This window comes from Littorina saxatilis, linkage group LG2, assembly GCF_037325665.1.
Source record: "Littorina saxatilis isolate snail1 linkage group LG2, US_GU_Lsax_2.0, whole genome shotgun sequence".
Taxonomy (NCBI): domain Eukaryota; kingdom Metazoa; phylum Mollusca; class Gastropoda; order Littorinimorpha; family Littorinidae; genus Littorina; species Littorina saxatilis.
In genome coordinates, this window is record NC_090246.1 from 98994475 (window position 1) to 99016108 (window position 21634).

Sequence of the window (21634 nt, forward strand, 5' to 3'; positions counted from 1 at the left end):
CTGAATACATGTCCTAACTTACACCTACCTAAATCTGCAACTTATTTTAGAAAAACTAAATACGACTCTACCCAAGGACCAGGCAGATTCGATTGTATTTACCTGATATCTATGTCCATGTGAAATGATGCCCTTAACGCATGTAAAAGCCGGTGCAGTTTTGTGCTGATTTACAAAAAAAGTTTGCACGGAAAAGAAATGTATTTTCAAAGATCGAAGACGATTGCCTAGTACAGCAATGTGTAACTGAGACGCTTGCTTGTCTGCTTACTTGCTCGCTTACGATTCCTTTAATAGCTGTGTGCTTGCATGGGTCTGCTTTTGCAGCAACTAATTGTTTGCCTGCTTGCTTGCTCTCTCTAATAGTTAACGTCATTTCTCAATAACACATACACATAGTGAATAATAGCAGTAACACTACAATAAGGATAAAGGAGTGACCTACTTCAATTTACCGGCGCTTTGATGCAACTCTTGTGAGTGTGACCATCACTAAGAAAAAAGCGACAGTGTTTTTGCGTTTTGGAGGTGATTGACAAATGTAGCAGCATCACTCGGTCAAAAAAACAGCACTCACTAAAAACCTTGTAAAAACTTCACAAACATAAGGAGCTAAGTTTTCATGAGGTCAGGATATTGCGAAATAATTCAGGATATTGCGAAATAATCAACTTTCTGGTTGCGAAACAAACACAGAATGCCCTGGTATTCTTGGTCACCTTCTATAACGAAAAGGGAAATGACAGGTCTGGTTTGGATCAGATGTACTAAAAGGTCATGCGTGCCTGGATGCGTCAGCCTCGTTATTGTCACGGTCTTGGATTACTTTGATGTCTTCTGGATCAGATCCGCAGCCAGGCTGTTGTCGTAATAACTATCCGCATAGCAGATCACAAAATTGGTCGTGTCAGAAATAGTGGGCGTCAGCTTTGAAGTAAATATGAATTCAATGACATGTTTTTTGGTGGGTTTTTTCATATACACTGTTGTTCCTGCTGTTCTTCTTCCTATTGTTGTCTTCTACTTCTTCTTCGTCATCGTCGTCGTCAATGTCGTCGTCTTTGTTGTTGTGATTGTTGGTGTCTTTCGGTGAACTTATCAACACGTCTGCACAAACCTCGTTTACACAAACTCACATGCTCACGCATAAACACACACACGCCTGCGCACATAAGCTCACGATCCATCTGCAAACCGATAACGTGACGATGGTTCTGGTGCCCGTTAAAGAGACTGAGCTATGTGCCCTGACAGGTGTACCAGGAGCAAATGACAGGAACATGCACACCTCCAAACACACATATTGTATACAAAACACATAGAAGTTCATGGCCTTCTTGCATCCAGGTAACAGAGCACTGGCTTCCAGCAAACAATTTGAACTTGTCATTGTGCCAGGGATGGGTGACAAAAGTAACAGAAAAACAGCATAAGCATCACAACGCCAAACCGATATGCACATGCCCTTTCTGCGTTCAGATTATGGATTACTAATGGCCCTCGAAGAGACAGCTGTATGACATTGTTAGGAGCGAATGTCAAAGATATATATTGGTTGTATTCATACTGCTCAAATAAACAAACAAACAATCGAACAAACAAACAAGACACACAAATCACACAAACAGAGGCCCAAACAACACTTTATGTCATACTGCTCAAACAAACGAATCCCACAAACAGAGGCCCTTAACCCACCTGCATGCAGATGACGGATCCCTGGTGTCCCTCGAAGACCTTGAGCTGCGAGCCCTTGTAGATGTGCCAGGAACGCACGGTGAAGTCCGTGCTGCCAGTGAAGAGCGTCTTGCCGTGCGGGTCCACGCTCATGCAGGTCACCGCGCCCTTGTGGCCTTTGAAGGTCTTCAGCTGCTGGCCCGTCTCGAAGTCCCAGGTCCTGGCGGTGAAGTCCGCGGACCCCGTGATGAGCAGGTCCTTGGAGGAGTCCAGGTGAGTCTCCTCCAGGTCGTCCTCGTCCGCCGGCATGAAGATGAGCGGGTAGACGCCTCGCTTGTGACCTCGGAACACCCTGATGCACTCGCCGTTGTCAAAGTCCCAGCAGCGCGCAGTGCGGTCGTAGGACGAGGTGAAGATGAAGTCCCCGGTGCAGATCATGCGGTAGACCACGCTGGTGTGCCCCGTCAGCACGAAGAGGCAGTCGCACGTGCCCACGTCCCACTTGCGCACGGTCTTGTCGGCTGAGCCCGACAGCACGAAGCAGTCCTCGATGAGGATGCAGTTGATGTACTCGGTGTGGCCACGCAAGATACCGATGCACTCGCACAGCTCTGTCTTGGTGGACCACACCCTGGCCGTCTTGTCCTCGCCCCCCGTGGCCAGCACTGACCCGTCCTCGCTCAGAGCCATGCAGTTGATGCCGGACTCGTGTTCGTGGAGCGTCTGCAGCTGGTAGCAGCGCTCCTCCTTCCTCGACCCACAACCTCCCATCTTGAAGGTGACACTGACTCACACTGGACTCGTGGGATAAGAAGCAACAGGTAACTACACGAGAAGGAGGTCACCCCTTCCTCCAAAATGACAGGGAAAGAACTTCTTCTTGAGGATCTGTTTGGAGATTTTCCCGTTAAACTGGTTTCTTCTTTTGGTATGGCCCTCTTGACGATCGTGACAACCTGATAACAAATGCGTTTTCAGCAATGTGTTGGTAAATGAGTAACCTGGAAACTGAAGTAGAATAGTAGAATTTACTTCTTGACGTTGCGTGGTGTGTCCAGCAGAGGAAGTCGTAGGTTTTTCTTGCGGTCTTCCTGAAGGCTTTTGTGCTGGTGTTGATATTCCGTGTTGTTAAGTATGACCAGGGTGGTTATCCAAAACAGAGGACTTGCAGACGAAGGTCGATTTCATGAAGAAAATTCATTTTGATTGCAAAGTTGAGGACGTCATCCTGCAAATAACAACAAAAAATTAAATGAATGCAATTAATAAATATTCAACTATGTACATCAAATGCTGACCTTCAGAAACTCCAATGAAGTATTAGGTCTTACGGGGCGTTTCAACTTACAAACACCTTTTGACAAAGTGCATGCCAGACCAACCAGGATATTTCAAGTTCTGGTTGGTGTAGTTTTGCAAATTTCTAAAACGCTTTCCTCGTGTTCAAGGTCTTCTGTGGTTTAATTAGATGTACAGGTCGAAGCAAAGAGATTATAGGCAGAGCAGCTTACCCTGGAACAAAATCCTGAAAGAAAAAGTTCAAGCACGGGCCAGGATTTCTTTGTTTTCCCTGTTAAAAGATCAAAACGACATGTGAAGTCACATCACACCAAACAACCTCTTTGATCAAACAAACCCATATTAAAAATGATATCTAGCCATCGAGTCAGTATACACCATCTTGCGCAATTTCACCACAGCCTAATCGTTTCATACAACAACTCATGAACGCCGCCCTTTGTTTTTCTCTCACCGCTGGAATAAAAGGCTTCGGCAAACAAACAGACTTCACATCACGCAGCAACGCATCTGACAACAGACAGACCGACAGAAGGTGAGTGACTAGACTACCGCTGTCAATCCCCCTGCTTGCTGTATGCACAACCCCCGGGCCAGAGCTCCACACACATGTACACGTCAATCGATGTTAGAGGCCATTCTGTCAATATCCGCCATTTATTCCTCTTCTGGTGTTTGCTGTTCCGTGGAGTTGGCTCCCTTGGCTGGTACGCTGGAGGCAGACCGACCTGGTCTGACCGGCTTGGAAAACAAACACAGCGCCTAGAACAATGCGGATTCTGCTGACTGCAGGCTGAGACCTTTGTGTGCGTTTCCATGGCGAGAAAAAGTAGAGAACAAACTGTGCAAGCATCTAGGAAAATGGAAGGGGTTTGACGTCCATGTTGTCCAGTCAATACGATTAGGCCACCTCCATTTTTTTGTAGTTTAAGATTTTTTAGGTGAGCAAATTGTGCTGGCACTTTGGAAAATGAAGGGATTTGACGTACACGTTTCTAGTCAATAACATTCAGTCACCTCCATGTTTTGGGTTTTACGCAAAAAGGAGGAGCAAGAAAACGTTTTTCTTCTCTTGCAAAATGGAGGAGATTTTGAGTTCAGGTCTCCCTCTCAATAACTTGTTCAACTCAACTCAACTCAACTCAAATTTTATTGGCTTCAATTTTCATAGAAGAATTTGTCTTGCACTTGGGAGAAAGTAAGAGTATAACATATAAAAACAGCATTCATATCACATTTCATGTATCACACACAGTAATCACTAGTATAAGCCTACAATTATCACATTTGTACCTGTATCATACATGCAAATAAATAGTATCACATTTCCACGTATCACACACAATATATACATTACATAACATACAGCAAGCTTCCATCTCCCGCGCCCCCCCCCCCTCCCACACATACATATCCTCGCACGTGCGTCGACTCCATACAAATGACATCATCAGTCCATTAACTAAAATGCACAATGACTAGTAGTGGGTACATGATACTTAATACGTGCTCAACTAGACCTGCTAACTAAAATAATAACAGAAACAAAAACAAGGACTGGGCACAACATTTACACGTGTGTGACCTACTTACATCAAGTGCCTGTGATCTATAAATAACAATGATTGCGTTTAAAGTAAAACATGAATAATGCCGATGTTTGCTAACAATGAATACATAACAACTAAGATAAGAATGTATGTGCTTTCATAATATGATTATTTTATAAAACACAGTGGGGAAATTTGGAAAATAATTTTTATACGAAACTGCGCACATCGAGTCGAGCTCTGTAGCGTGTGTGTTCGGAGGCAGGAGACACACATGGCTGTGGATATTAATTGTTGTGAAATTCGGTGGATTAAAAAGGATACCCCGACTTCGGCAGGGCAGAAGGAGGTACAAGACGGTGTGCTGTATTGCTGTGTGTGAGTGTGCTGTGCAGACCTTCTGTGTTATGTGCATGTTCTATTCTAGTCTGTCCGTAGGCTTCCTCTGAGGGCCTATTGTGTACAAGGGGAGGTCACTTCCGCCTTATAAACAAACACATGTGGAGACCCACAGAAATACCATAGCATCGTAATGTTAGTTTTAGTTTGACGTTTCAGGCGTGAAGAAGTAGGAAACAGACTGTGCAACATCTTCAAAATGGAGAACATTTGACGTACATGTATCTTGTAATACAATTGAATTAAACCATCTTTCAGTTTTAGGCAATAAGAAGGGATGAAGTAATTTCCCGGTTTATAGATTTAAACCTTCGGGTTTTTTTAGTTTTAGAGGTAGTAGACGAGAAGCGGACCAGTGACTGCAGACACACCAGAAATCTTTTCTTTTTTTTAAGTTAACTTTTGGATGTCAAAATTAACACACACACACACACGCACACGCACACACACACACACACACACACACACACACACACACACACACACACACACACTCGCACGTACGCACGCACGCACGCACGCGCGCGCACTCACGCACGCACGCACGTACGCACGCACGCATGCACACACGCACCGCGCACGCCGCACCACGCACGCGCACACACACACACACACACACACACACACACACACACACACACACACACACACACACACACACACACAATCCGAACAAATCTTTTCCGGGATCATGTCAGAGAACTGTGAAAGACAACAGACACATGCCTTACTGGTGTATATATATGACTGGAAAAACTCGTTCTCAAATTTTCACACGCAAGAAACACCAAAGACAGGTAGACTCTTGGCAGAGCTTTAGAGTGTTTACACTTCAAACACTGACTTGGGGGATTTCTGTGCGAATATTTAACACTGGCATGACGTCAAGCTGTATTATAAAGAGCTTGACAAGATGCACACAACCCAAAGTGAGCTTTCTTGTTCACCTTTTAAAAAAACATCCTGACACCAAAATACCTCAACCAAATAGCAGCAGCCTTAGAATAGCAGATGAGCAACAATCTTCCATTCTCACTGTTATCAAACATAATATCCAAGCTCACCTGTTCACAAGAACCAAACACGCTCGTGATCGGAAACACACAAATCAAGCTAAGAGATGAACCACATCCCTCCCTTCTGGGTTTGTTTTTTTGTAACTATGCACCAACGTGAGCTCTCTAACCCCTGCAAATATTTTATTTCATAGATTTGCCTTTCTTTAGATAAAACTCGTAATTTCAGCCACCAAAGATATATCGAGAGAAATGAGCCTCCTTCGATTCAAATACATACCAAAATTCAACTACTTTTTAAGTAAGTGTGAGGTTTTTGTGTGTGATTTTTTTCTCCATAATTTTGAATCTGACAACAGTGTCAACGTGCGTAATTGATTTAGTCAAAAATTATATCTCTGAACATAATACAGCCGTTGATCTTTCCCATGTGTTCAAGTGATAAGAGGTCATACCGTGCAAAGGGCATTCTTATTCTTTCTTTCTTCCCACCTACCTTCCTTCCACCTATCTGACTATCTATCTATCTATCTATCTATCTATCTACCTATCTGTCTGTCTGTGTGTCTGTCAGTCTGTTTGTCTGTCTGTCTGTCTGTGTGTCTGTCAGTCTGTTTGTCTATCTATCTATCTATCTATCTACCTATCTATTTATCGATCGATCTACCTATCTGTCTGTCTGTGTGTCTTTCAGTATGTTTGTCTATCTATCTATCTATCTATATATCTATCTATCTGTCTGTCTGTCTGTCTGTCTGTTTTTTTGTTTATTTGAACACTGTTTTCTAATTTGGAAAAACACACACACACGCACACACACACACACACACACACACACACACACAGAAAACACACACATACGCACACACAAAACACTCACACACACACACACACACACACACACACACACACACACACACAGAAAACACACACATACGCACACACGCACACACACACACACGCACACACGCACACACACACACACACACACACACACACACACACACACGCGCGCACATATATATGAACAAATGACACTTCATGTCGATCAGCTTTCTCAATCATCAAATCCAAACCAGGCAAATTGCCAACGACCTTGATAGCCGTGCATTGAGTCTGATCCCGCTATACCGCATGTAATATCATTTATATTGTGAAACAGAATACAGAATCGATGTTCGGGCACAGACAGGAAATAAAATACATGTACTACCCACTGCACACTACCCTCCCTACATTGAACTTCTCTGATGCGTTTCCTGAACATTTTTCTCTGTTCTTGTTTAAGTTTTAGTTTATTTTTTATTTGCTTTGTGTTCGTTTTTCGTGTGAGTGTGTAAGCGGGGGGGGGGGGGGGGGGTTACATCAAAAGAAAAAAGATATTCTCATACCAGTGTACAAGAATGTTATCATCACCTTTTTGGACAAAAAAAGAACACTCAGTCTGCACTTAACTTATGAAGCGGTGGTTTAGGAAATCTTGGCTAAAAACCTGATAATTTTACAAATAATTCGACAAAAAAGGAGTCCATATGCCATTTGGACATTTCGAAATAAATGTGTCCATCGTGGTGAAATAACGTGCATTGTGATAACAAAATGACGTGCATTGTGATAACAAAATGACGTGCATTGTGATAACAAAATGATGCAATAGCTTCACAACAGCAAGGAAACTCGTTTGACCATGACAAAACAAAGAGAACTGCTTACGGTAATGTCACAACAAAAAGAAATGATGTTGGTTATTTCACAACAACGAGAAACTTGAACTTGCTAATATCACAACAACAACAAAAACAACAGCAGCAACACAATCTATTCTTTTCGCTCTTGGTCATGTGGTGACAAAGAAAATCTTCTTTTGGTCATATCAGAACAAAGAACAAGTCGCGTAAGGCGAAAATACAACATTTAGTCAAGCTGTCGAACTCATAGAATGAAACTGAACGCAATGCAATTTTTCAGCAAGACCGTATACTCGTAGCATCGTCAGTCCACCGCTCGTGGCAAAGGCAGTGAAATTGACAAGAAGAGCGGGGTAGTAGTTGCGCTGAGAAGGATAGCACGCTTTTCTGTACCTCTCTTCGTTTTAACTTTCTGAGCGTGTTTTTAATCCAAACATATCATATCTATATGTTTTTGGAATCAGGAACCGACAAAGAATAAGATGAAAGTGTTTTTAAATTGATTTCAAAAATTTAATTTTGATAATAATTGTTATAGTTTTAATTTTCAGAGCTTGTTTTTAATCCAAATATAACATATTTATATGTTTTTGGAATCAGAAAATGATAAAGAATAAGATGAATGTAAATTTGGATCGTTTTATAAAACAATTTGTTTTTTTTACAATTTTCAGATTTTTCATGACCAAAGTCATCAATTAATTTTTAAGCCACCAAGCTGAAATGCAATACCGAAGTCCGGCCTTCGTCGAAGATTGCTTTGCCAAAATTTCAATCAATTTGATTAAAAATTAGGGTGTGACAGTGCCGCCTCAACTTTTACAAAAAGCCGGATATGACGTCATCAAAGGTATTTATAAAAAAAATATATAAAAAAATGTCCGGGGATATCATTCCCAGGAACTCTCATGTAAAATTTCATAAAGATCGGTCCAGTAGTTTGATCTGAATCGCTCTACACACACACACGCACAGACAGACAGACACACACACACACACACACACACACACACACACACACACACACACACGCACACACACACACACACACATACACCACGACCCTCGTCTCGATTCCCCCTCTATGACTATGTTAAAACATTTAGTCAAAACTTGACTAAATGTAAAAACGGTGCTTTGCCTTGTGACAAGAAGTGCTTTAGGTCAGGTCATGACACTGCGCTTGGTCTGATCGCATCCAAGTCTCAACACGTAGGCTTGATCAGCCCAGTATTCAGAGAAACTGCGATTGGTCATGTCACAACGAACTGTAACTGCTCGTCCTTGTGTGATAAAAGAAAATCCCAGCTAACTGCGTTTGGTCATGTCACAATAACTTTAGACATACTACATACGCATAGCCATGTCACAACAAAGATAAACTTTAATTGGCCATGCCACATAAAAATAAAATGCGCCCTTGGTTGTGTGTAAGAAAAAGAAGAGAAAGTGAGAATGGTCACAGCCAAATCAATAACACGAAACACTCCTTGGTCAAAACCAAATCAATAATGAACCGAACACTCCTCGGTCACGGTCAAATCGATAACATGTCAAACTGCCAAAATTCGGTTGCATTGCTCTTTAAAACACAACACAGACTCACCACTGACCAAAAAACACAGCTTTTGCGAATATTAAAGTGCACGAAATACCCATAATAATAATAATAATAATAATAATAATAATAATAATTATAATAAGGGTATTTAAAGGGCGTAAATCCTAAAATAGTTTTAAGCGCCTTACAATCTTAAATATAACACTCTTAATTACAGCAACAATGCACAACATAAGCGCCTTAGATCAATCTTAACTATAATAATCATGACGTTGACAGTATCACTTGACTGTATGAGTGTAGGCTACGCCAGTTAGATTAGTAATTCCTTTAAAGCTCAAAGTAAAGTGACTCACCTGTGACTTAATAGGTATTCCCTGTTCGACCCTGGTGCCACTTAGTGTCACAGTACAGCTAAAAACCTCGTTTACCTTACTCTTAACTCGCTTTTATCCAAGCAAGCAGCCAAGTTGACTACGAATATAAAGGAATAAATAAACCACAAAATACCCCAAAGCAATGTGTTCCCTGAAAGTAGACTCGATGGTTATGACTTACCTACCTATCTCCGCTGGCTGCTGGCAGTTCTTTCTGTCTTTGCCTCTGTGGGACCGCGTCTGGCACTACGGGTCTCTATCTTGTGACGTGGTGCCAACAAAACCTAGCTTAGCAGTCCCTGCAAGGCCTGTGGTGCTACGTACCTGTCCTGCTACTTAGGCCTGCCCTCTCTCTTTTCTAGGCGATCGATGACAGCGCCAGGGCATTGCAGAGCGCTATGCACGTGCAACGTAGAAGGCTATGTGCGCCCGCCTGTGTTAGGTAATGGGTGTGATAGAATTGTCAATGAAGCAGTCTTGTGCATTGGAGAATGCTGCGTCCGCCCGCCTGTGTTAGGTAATGTATGGAATAGTGAACAGACAACCCACGTGCATCGGAACGTTTCTGACTGTGTGAAAGCGGAAACCAAAATGAGTCGACATTGCAGTTAGTCCAGTATCCGTGTCGCTTTCTTCGAAACCGTGCGAAAAACTGGTTACAACAACTGAAAAGTGACAAGGCTGCAGTCGAGTAAATTGAGCCAGATTGAAGTTATGATTGATTTTTATGCCAGATTAGCAATTAAACTATTCACATTCAGCCTCATTCCAAGCCCCATCTCCTGCAGAATATGAAATTAATACACGTTACATCCATGGATGACCGGCACGGTTGGCCTAGTGGTAAGGCGTCCGCCCCGTGATCGGGAGGTCGTGGGTTCGAACCCCGGCCGGGTCATACCTAAGACTTTAAAATTGGCAATCTAGTGGCTGCTCCGCCTGGCGTCTGGCATTATGGGGTTAGTGCTAGGACTGGTTGGTCCGATGTCAGAATAATGTGACTGGGTGAGACATGAAGCCTGTGCTGCGACTTCTGTCTTGTGTGTGGTGCACGTTATATGTCAAAGCAGCACCGCCCTGATATGGCCCTTCGTGGTCGGCTGGGCGTTAAGCAAACAAACAAACAAAAAATCCATGGATGTCAAATAGTCTCAGCCGTCAGTCGGAAAATATGAAAAATGAAAAACAAATTATCAAACAAAATTCCCTCAAGGTATAATGGTGGGTTTGACTAAAGTTCATTCTCATGCATGCGTCCAAACAATGGGTGTCTTTCACATGAGACGTGATGTTATGGAAACTTGATTTCGGGGGAACATGGGACCTCCTTCCACGTCAGAATGAAACATGCATCGTGTTTGCCGCAACTTCAAACAGACCACCTTCCACGTCAGAATGAAACATGCATCGTGTTTGCCGCAACTTCAAACAGACCACCTTCCACGTCAGAATGAAACATGCATCGTGTTTGCCGCAACTTCAAACAGACCACCTTCCACGTCAGAATGAAACATGCATCGTGTTTGCCGCAACTTCAAACAGATCACCGATGCGATCATAATGTGCACTAATGTTCCCCGTATTTTGCCTTGTCGGGTTAGAACAACCACCATGCGTCATTGCACCCATACGCTTAATAGGCTTGGGCAAATTATGAAGCTTAGGATTTAAGACCTATGGTTACGACTCCTGGTTCGGGATAGTGTTATGGGACCACAGATATGTGGAAACATAGAACATTCCTCAGAGTCAATGATAAGCCAAGACAAATATTCAATGCTTCCGATTCCCCAAACAACCCTACTTTTTCGTCTCTACCCCAAAACTTTGTTTTTGTTTTTTGCTACCCTTTAAAAACAATTATCTAAAAAAGATATTAATGAAATGTGCAGACTGTACAAAGGAAGTTACTCTTTTTCGACATCCAGCGTACAAAGTTCGCACGATTTCCGGCCAATAGAAAGCCACAGGCGCCTTAAAAAATAAACAATTAATGACTTACAGAAACAATAATCAAATAAAACAAAGTAACCAATCTACCAACCCTGGCCCTCATGAGTTGTGTTAACAGGCTCGACAAACTGTACGAAAACTGTTACGGTCTCGTCAAAAGTACTAATTGTTCCAAGTCTGCTTCCTTCTCATCCAACGCAAAATACCATACCATGAAAATTAATAAGCTGTCCATAATTTCAAGGCACAGAAATGCATCTTCGCTAAAACACACCATTCAGCCCATTGAGGTCATTAGAGGAGAAACAGAAGCGGAGAAAAAGATGTAGATCGCAAAGAAGAGGGCACCAAGTACAAGTACGTCGCTTTCTCCCACAGTTGGTCTGTGACAGGGATGAATAATACAGTAACGCCATACTGAATGAGAGAGGCTTTTCTGTCTTTAAGCTCATGCACGACAATCGACTTGGTTAGTGATAAAAAGCAACGTAACGTGTGCGGAACAATCGCCGGTGCCAAGAGGCGACGACAAGGGTTCAGAAGGCCAAAGAAAAATAGAAAAACTCGTCAATAAAGCAGATTCATAATGCAATAGCACCAAGATGATTTCAAACACTAGGAGGGAGAGGTGCTGAATACGAAAAGAAGCCAAATGAGGTAACTGAGGTTGAACACATAAAGAAAACAAGTCGCGTAAGGCGAAAATACAACATTTAGTCAAGCTCAGTCGAACTAACAGAATGAAACTGAACGCATTGCATTTTTTCCGCAAGACCGTACACTCGTAGCATCGTCTGTCCACCGCTCGTGGCAAAGGCAGTGAAATTAACAATCCAGAAAAGCGCGGTAGCGGTTGAGCTGAGGAGGATAGCACGCTTTTCTATATCTCTATTCTTTTTAACTCTCTGAACGTGTTTTTAATCCAAACATATCATATATATATGTTTTTGGAATCAATAACGGACAAGGAATAAGATGAAATTATTTTTAAATCGATTTCGGAAATTTAATTTTAATCATAATTTTTCTATCTTTAATTTTCAGAGCTTGTTTTTAATTCAAATATAACATATTTATATGTTTTTGGAATCAGAAAATGATGAAGAATACGATAAACGTAATTTTGGATCGTTTTATAAAAAAAGTAATTTTAATTACAATTTTCAGTTTTTAATGACCAAAGTCATTAATTTATTTTTAAGCCTTCAAGCTGAAATGCAATACCAAAGTCCGGCCTTTGTCGAAGATTGCTTTGCCAAATTTTAAATCAATTTGATTGAAAAATGAGGGTGTGACAGTGCCGCCTCAACTTTTACAAAATGCCGGATATGACGTCATCAAAGACATTTATCGAAAAAATGAAAAATATATCTGGGGATATCATACCCAGGAACTCTCATGAAGCATTTCATAAAGATCGGTCCAGTAGTTTACTCTGAATCGCTCTACACACACACACACACACACACACACACACACACACACACACACACGCACACACACACACGCACACACACACACATACACCACGACCCTCGTCTCGATTCCCCCCTCTATGTTAAAACATTTAGTCAAAACTTGACTAAATGTAAAAAGAAAGCAGAGTCTATGGGGGTGCCTATACAAGCTTTTTAATTGATTGGATTAAAATAGAGCTATGAACTTTTGCAAAATAGCGTTCTGGCCGTTTCAGAACCCAATCACTCTTCCCCGACGACGGGACAAATCATACATCGTTTATTTGTCAAACGTAATCTGCTATAAAATAATCAATTACACAACAATAAATTAAAGAAATAAGAAAAGAGTATTGGGTTGGGGTCTTTAAAAAAAAATATCGCCTTCCCCTTGATCTCTGTTTCTGTCATCAGAGGATTAAGAATCAGGCGATATTGAGGTCCTTTCTGGGACACATACCGCCATGTTCATTGTTAGCTGCTGCAGGTGACACTAATAGTCACCTGGCTGGCTATAGTGGAAAGGTTACTTTTGGTGGTCACATTAGATATTATGTTTTTTGGAAAGTTCGTTTTATTTGCAGCCACAGTTCGGTAAACGACAAATGGCTAAACCCAACCACCTAAGAATGAGAAGCGTTTTTGTAACATGACCCATATTCTGCAAAAATGCAGCCATGACGCAGGGGGTAGGTTACAAAAAACCGTCATGTACCGCTTGACTGCATACGGATATAAGCAAATTATACCTTAAACGAAAGCTAAAGATTTTTGCCATCAGACAGCAAGTAAAATGCCTTACGTTTTACATGGTTTCACGTTCAGTGGTGAACGTAACGTGTGGTTTAACAAAATTACTTGCACATACAATAGTGAAGTCTGTCTGTGTGTCTTTGTTTGTGTGTTTGTCTATGTCTGTCTGTGTGTTCGTCTGTTTGTCTCTCCCTCTGTCTGTCTATCTCTTTCTCTCTGTGTCTTTGTCTGTCTGTCTGTGTGTGTCTCTCTCTCTCTCTCTCTCTCTCTCTCTCTCTCTCTCTCTCTCTCTCTCTCTCTCTCTCTCTCTCTCTCTCTCTCTCTCTCTCTCTCTCTCTCTCTCTCTCTCTCTCTCTCTCTCTCTCTCTCTGCGAGGTAGGTGCATTAAAGAGAAAGCAATACAGAAAGAAATGCATTTCTCTACCAAGAATGAAGTTTGTCTGTCTGTGTGTTTGTGTGCGTGTTTTTTTGGTTGCGTAAGTGTTTCTCTATAAGCATCTCTACGTCTTTGTTTGCGTACATAAGTGCGTGCGTGCATGTGTGGGGGTTTCTGTGTCGGTTTGTCTCACTGTGTGTATGTCTGTCATTTTGTCGGTATGTTTGTGTATAAACTACTGGACCGATCTTTATGAAATTTGACATGAGAGTTCCTGGGTATGAAATCCCCGAATGTCTTTTTCATTTTTTTTATAAATGTCTTTGATGACGTCATATCCGGCTTTTCGTGAAAGTTGAGGCGGCACTGTCACGCCCTCATTTTTCAACCAAATTGGTTGAAATTTTGGTCAAGTAATCTTCGACGAAGCCCGGGATTCGGTATTGCATTTCAGCTTGGTGGCTTAAAAATTAATTAATGACTTTGGTCATTAAAAATCTGAAAATTGTAAAAAAAAATTAAAAATTTATAAAACGATCCAAATTTACGTTTATCTTATTCTCCATCATTTGCTGATTCCAAAAACATATAAATATGTTATATTTGGATTAAAAACAAGCTCTGAAAATTAAATATATAAAACTTATTATCAAAATTAAATTGTCCAAATCAATTTAAAAACACTTTCATCTTATTCCTTGTCGGTTCCTGATTCCAAAAACATATAGATATGATATGTTTGGATTAAAAACACGCTCAGAAAGTTAAAACAAAGAGAGGTACAGAAAAGCGTGCTATCCTTCTTAGCGCAACTACTACCCCGCTCTTCTTGTCAATTTCACTGCCTTTGCCATGAGCGGTGGACTGACGATGCTACGAGTATACGGTCTTGATGAAAAATGGCATTGCGTTCAGTTTCATTCTGTGAGTTCGACAGCTACTTGACTAAATGTTGTATTTTCGCCTTACGCGACTTGTTACATTTAGTCAAGTTTTGACTAAATGTTTTAACGTAGAGCGGGGAATCGAGACGAGGGTCGTGGTGTATGTGCGTGTGTGTGTCTGTGTGTGTGTATGTGTAGAGCGATTTAGACTAAACTACTGGACCGATCTTTATGAAATTTGACATGAGAGTTCCTGGGTATGATATCCCCAGACGTTTTTTTCAGTTTTTTGATAAATGTATTTGATGACGTCATATCCGGCTTTTCGTGAAAGTTGAGGCGGCACTGTCACCCTCTCATTTTTCAACCAAATTGGTTGAAATTTTGGTCAAGTAATTTTCGACAAAGCCCAGACTTCGCTATTGCATTTCAGTTTGGTGGCTTAAAAATTTATTGATGACTTTGGTCATTAAAAATCTGAAAATTGTAAAAAAAAAAAAAATTTTTATAAAACGATCCATATTTACGTTCATCGTATTGTCCATCATTTTCTGATTCCAAAAACATATAAATATGTTATATTTGGATTAAAAACAAGCTCTAAAAATTAAAAATTTAAAAATTATTATCAAAATTAAATTGTCGAAATCAATTTAAAAACACTTTCATCTTATTCCTTGTCGGTTCCTGATTCCAAAAACATATAGATATGATATGTTTGGATTAAAAACACGCTCAGAAAGTTAAAACGAAAAGCGGTACAGAAAAGCGTGCTATCCTTCTCAGCGCAACTACTACCCCGCTCTTCTTGTCAATTTCACAAAAACAAACAGATAATGACGTCACTTTAAGTGGCACAAACGTGTACATGAATGCCTTCCCTTTCGAATGATTTACAGTTATATAATTTCTGTCAAGCGGTTTAAGTTTTATGTCCGTTTTATGAACCCAACCCTCAAAACAAGAATAGTAACGCCAAAGAAGGAAAACATACACACAAACCAACGTTTTTCTCACCGGTGGTTTGGAATATTGCCCCAAAACTTTCGATTTAGTGTTGTGGTGTTAAAATCTATCAGAAAAAAGTGTTTGCTAACGTATAACGTGACGCCAAAAAGTAACCAAAACGGTCCTTAGCCGACTGACTATAAACCGTATAAATCCTTCAGGTCCCTGGACCTTGACATGGGTCAAGGTAACAGAGGTCAAAGGGAATGGGAGAGGAGAGAGAGGTGGAACTGAGATGACAGATTCTAGCTGGTACACAATATATCGCCATGTTCACGGGTGGGTACCTGCCATATCGGATATTAAGCCATATAAAACCACAGGGAATCCTAATCAAAAGGGAGGGAGAGGAGAGGAGAGGAGAGATGTGTTGGGGCAGAGAAAAGGGTCTTTTTGTTATTTGTTTGTTTGTTTGTTTGCTTTACGCCCAGCCGACCACGAAGGGCCATATCAGGGCGGTGCTGCTTTGACATTTAACGTGCGCCACACACAAGACAGAAGTCGCAGCACAGGCTTCATGTCTCACCCAGTCACATTATTCTGACACCGGACCAACCAGTCCTAGCACTAACCCCATAATGCCAGACGCCAGGCGGAGCAGCCACTAGATTGCCAATTTTAAAGTCTTAGGTATGACCCGGCCGGGGTTCGAACCCACGACCTCCCGATCACGAGGCGGACGCCTTACCACTAGGCCAACCGTGCCGGTGTCTTTTTGTTAGCCTGTTTTACATTTTAACCTTTGTACAAACATAAAACAAGAAGAAGCAATAGAAAAACATAGACAACACAAATAAAAAAATAAAACCACCACAGTAAGATACATACTGTAATGTTTTGGGATAAATGGCATACATGATTGTCTTGCACTGACGGTTGGCATTATATTATACCATATCAAACCAACAGGTGCCTGAACCTACGCCTCTAATGAATAATAATAATAATGGTGATTTCTATAGCGCTTTCGAACACACAAAGCGCTTTACAAAAGCAACTTTAACAACATCATTACCAGAATGACTCCATTGACGGAATAGAACACAATCGTAAACACTTTACAACAAAACCAAAAACAACATAAATGTTACAAAAATCCAGAGGCTCTTACAGGAACGAACTCTCAGTATACACACACACACACACACACACACACACACACACACACACACACACACACACACAGTAAACATTGTTCATCCGAAAAGTGCACATTCACAGGGTCGCGACAACTACATCATCAACATTAACCTTCTAGAATGCTTCTCTGAAGAGGTGAGTCTTGAGATTTGCCTTGAAAGAAGGCAGAGATGGACTGAGACGTAGAGACAAAGGGAGTTTGTTTCAGATATGATCAGCTGCGACTGAAAGACAGCGGCCACCATGATCGTCCCTCTGATACTTATGAGCTTTGACAAATTTATTTTGGGAGGCAGAGCGGACAACCCTTTCAGGATTGTTTTTCTGCACGAGATCGGACAGGTACTGTGGAGCCGTGCCCGCGGCAATTTGATAGAATATGCAGCAGATCTTGTATTAAATTCTTTGTTCGACTGGAAGCCAATGTAGCTGTTTGAGTAGAGGCGTGACGCTTTGTTTCATAGGTGTTCGAAACACGAGTCTAGCGGCAGCGTTCTGGACTAGTTGCAGGGGCTTGGTGACAGATTTGGGACATTCAGCGAGCAGTGAATTACAGTAGTCTAATCTAGAGAGTATGCTGGAACAGACTAGTCTTTTGGTTGCGTCTTCGGTAAGGTACTGTCGAATGGAACCTATACGCCGGATCTCCATTCGCGCTGCTTTACATGTTTGGACTACATGCTGTTTCATGCTAAGATCTTTGTCAAAAAAGACTCCGAGATCACGGGATGTATCCGAGAACTTGATGTCAATATTGTTCAAAGAGATGGCCTGTGGGAGTTCTGAAATAGACTTAGCATGGGTAGGGGTGGAGTATGAAAAACGCATGGCTTCAGTTTTGTCGTCATTTAGTTTGAGTTTGTTCTCTTCCATCCATGCCCCGACATCTCTCACACACTCCTGTAGCGACAGAACCAAATCTGGGTACTTGTCATGTGATGCGGAATGACTGATCTGCGTATCATCTGCGAAGATTTCGTGTAGCACACAATGATTCTCTATGAGAGTTGTCAGCGGTGCTGTGTACATAATGAACAGCACCGGGCCTAACACAGAACCTTGAGGAACACCAAACACAAGAGAGGTTTCAGCAGATTGTTGGCCATCGATCAGAACAAACTGTTTCCTGTCTGAGAGATAATTTTGAATCCAAGAGAGAGCCATCTCGCTAATGCCAAAGTAGTGCTCTAGACGATAAAAAAAGAATGTCATGGTCTATCGTATCAAAAGCCGCAGACAGATCTAAAAGCAAGGAAACACGAGTCAAAGAGGAGAGAGAGGGGGAAGCAGAGATAAGGGGTTCCTAGCTGGTACATATACCACCATGTTCTATGTTACCTTAACAACGCCACAACATCCTGGTGTCATGGGACAGCCGCCATTGTTCTGTCGTTGCTGAACAGCGAGGGAGAAATTGATTTTGTCAACCTCAACAGTCCTGTCGCTGTTGGTAGCCGGGTAGAAAAACACGGCTTCTACCCGTGTTCTTTTCTTTGTCTACACGCCTTTACCCTGGTCCCCCTCGCGTCACGTCAGCCCACCTTTGCATTGATTGCTGGCTGGGGACCTTCGTGTTTATAGATCTGGAGGGCTGTACTGTTTGCTGAGTTGGAAGAAGTGTCCGGAGGGAAGAGTGAAGAGGGATGATTTCGTTCTTGATTCTTGGTTGAAGGTGTCTGATACGCTTGTATTACATTTGACAAGACTTCTGAAAATACTGTGTGGGATAGGATGACATAAAAATGTACTGGCTCGTGACCGTGTTTATCGATCTTGAGTGCGGTACTGTATACAATTTGCTGAAGTGAGGAGAGGTTCTTGGTTTTGGGATCTTTGCACGGGCACCTGACGGGGGAGGGGATGGGTGACTGGCGTGGGGGGGGGGGGGGGGCACTAATATAGCAGTGAAGCTGTAGAGTAGTACATTCAGAATGTAGGATAGCTCAATCCTTTACTTCAAACGTAGGTTCTTCTATCATCTTTCCCATCTCAAATGATGAGAATTGCAACTTCAATATCAACCGAGCTCTACGTTTTCCGCCCCTGCGCCCAGTAAACCTACATTCTTCTATCTTCCTTTCTTCTATCTCATTCACTAGATGACAACATAGGGTAACCCACACAGATCAATATCAAAGGCAAAAAGCCGTTATTGATGTATCGACTCTCTGTGTACAGACAGACATTGCATTCCCCCGTCATCCCACGAACCTCATAATCAGACTGCGTCACTTACAGAGGATTGGCGGAATGCGTATGACGTCACTGGCACGCTTCAAAGGCAGCCTAATCAGCAAATTCGCATGCCTTCATACTTCGTCTTTAAAGCAATTTTGTAGTAATACGGAGCACGGAAACGTGTTGTGGGGGAGGTATTATTGAAGGTAGAGACGAACGGGACAGGGTGGTTGGCAGCGGTCATTTATTCATTTTTACTTTTGTGACTGAGAGGATAGGGTAGGTCGGCGGAATGGAGGTAGACGGAATCTTCTGTCTTAAGTTTTGTGAGGGGAGAACGACGATGCACAATTGGAAGCAGTAACACAGGTTAAAGCCTGTCCTTAACTGGGCCAAGTTGACTACACAAAGCTGGCCGCACGAAGCTTTAGTACGAAGTTTTCGGTAAAAAGACTTCGCAAAGTCTGCGCGAAGTCGACTTCGGGCTGAATTAAGGATCGCCTTAAAATACAGCAACGAAATTGGAGACCGGTTTAACTAATTCGGCCAGTGTACTATGTGGGTGGCTGGGGTGGGGGGGGGGGGGGGGAGGAGGGCGGGTGCGAGGATGAAAGTGAAAACAGCTTAAACGACTGAAAGTTAAAAAGGGCAAAGGCATCGCGTTCTTCAGGTAAAATACTTCAACTAAACACATGATGAAGAACTGGTTAAGTCCCTTAGTGCAAGATTGGCAAAGCTGCAACCATGATTATAAAATATTGCATGCGTTTACTTTCGGGTTAACTACTTAACCTAAGTATTGAGGTGGCCTGATTTTAGTCTCCTCATTTTCCTGCAGTCGTAAAACGGGGTGGGGTGGGGTGGGATGGGGTGGAGGGGGGGGGGTGTCTTGAATGCTAGCCTTGTTCTTTGAAAACGACTTTAGAATAGGCGGTTCTGGTGAGGTTATGCCCCCTCTTTCTTTCGGCTGGTAACTGGCGCCACCTCGCGGCAAGATCACACGAGAAAGGAAAAAAAATGGCATTGGTTCCAAATAGCATATCGGTTTGGTAACTGTTCGTGTGTAAGTCGTGCATTTTATACGGTAAACAGACAATGGTCAGTTCTGGTGAGGTTATGCCCCTTCTTTCTTTCGGCTGGTAACTGGCGCCACCTCGCGGCAAGATCACAGGAGTTGTCTCGCGTTATCACCCCAGAAGCGCTCATTCAACAGCGAGCTACCTCAATTACCAACCAGACCTTCATCGGGATACAGCAGTCAAGTTATCTGGAGGTTCTCATTGAAATAATACGTGTGTGATTTACAACTAACTTCAAGAAAACAATGGGTGACAATAACAGGTCTTCGACAGTAAGCTTAGCCAGGACGCAGCAGCTATCTCTTATTTTCACGTGACGTCTTCAAATCAAAATTCGCCACGGCAGCAATTTTTCTTCCCTCACTAAGGTCACCAAAGAGTGAGCTTGATGCTCTATATAATGTTGTCTTCTTCACCAGAAATAAAATCTTTCACATAAGCCTAATCTTCGTGCGAACGATCTTTAGTATGTGAGCACACAGCCGGATTTAAAACGTAGAAAACAAAGGACGATCACCCCTATTCACTGTCCTGGTATATGTTTAATCTAGACACAGAAGCTGTCCCGCGAATTAATGTTAATGCCTTTCAGAAACATGAAAACAACTCATTTTCGTTATTGGTTCGTTTACAGTCAGCCTCCCGTAAACCATCACAGACACTGTCAGGCTTTTACACACAGTACAAACACCCTTGCATTTAACATTCGCTTGAGAACATCCTACGTGCCCTCCGTAAAAAGCGAGCAATGTTCAAAGAATTTATTTTTGCGTGGTTTGTCTTACCCCTGAGCCATCGTGAACCCGTGTGATCCAGTTTCTTTTTCTTCACAATTTAGTCGTCAGTTTGTGATTTCAATGCGACTCGCTGTAAGCTTATCTGCAATAACACGTTATTGTGTACCTCTGAATCTAAAACGCAACAATTAGGCTGCGAGTCACACGAACTGAGCGGTGGCGGTCGACCGTTCAAAGGAACTGGCACTATGCAGAACCATCGTCTGCTATGCAAAACACGTTTTGCGTGACACGTTTCCGGGCTTTTCTTGTTTCAAACTTTCAAAACTTCGAATTGTACTGATCTTGTCTTGATGAGAAAATAATTCTTTTATGATTTAAGAATGTTTGTGTAACAAGCTGTCAGTTTATTATTTAGATACCGATTGTGGTACTGAACAATCCGGCTGGCCACGCACAAGTAATTTCTTTGAAAATTGCTCGCTCTTTACGTAGGGCACCT

At 42.1% G+C, this 21634-nt stretch overlaps 1 protein-coding gene across 3 annotated transcripts in view; it reads right to left on the minus strand.

Annotated features, from left to right (window-relative positions):
* LOC138960288 (WD repeat-containing protein 86-like) overlaps positions 1-21634 on the minus strand; it is a 48732-nt gene that overhangs the window by 18708 nt on the left and 8390 nt on the right. The window contains exons 1-2 of one of the 3 annotated variants that reach the window (XM_070332118.1): positions 9753-9887; positions 1699-2905 (exon numbers count right to left, since the gene is read on the minus strand). In XM_070332118.1, coding sequence (XP_070188219.1) covers positions 1699-2448 — 750 coding nt within the window. In that variant the 5' untranslated portion in view covers positions 2449-2905; positions 9753-9887. Of the gene's footprint in view, positions 1-1698; positions 2906-9748; positions 9888-21634 lie in introns of those variants that run through there. The other 2 variants (XM_070332117.1, XM_070332119.1) reach the window with 2 other exon arrangements.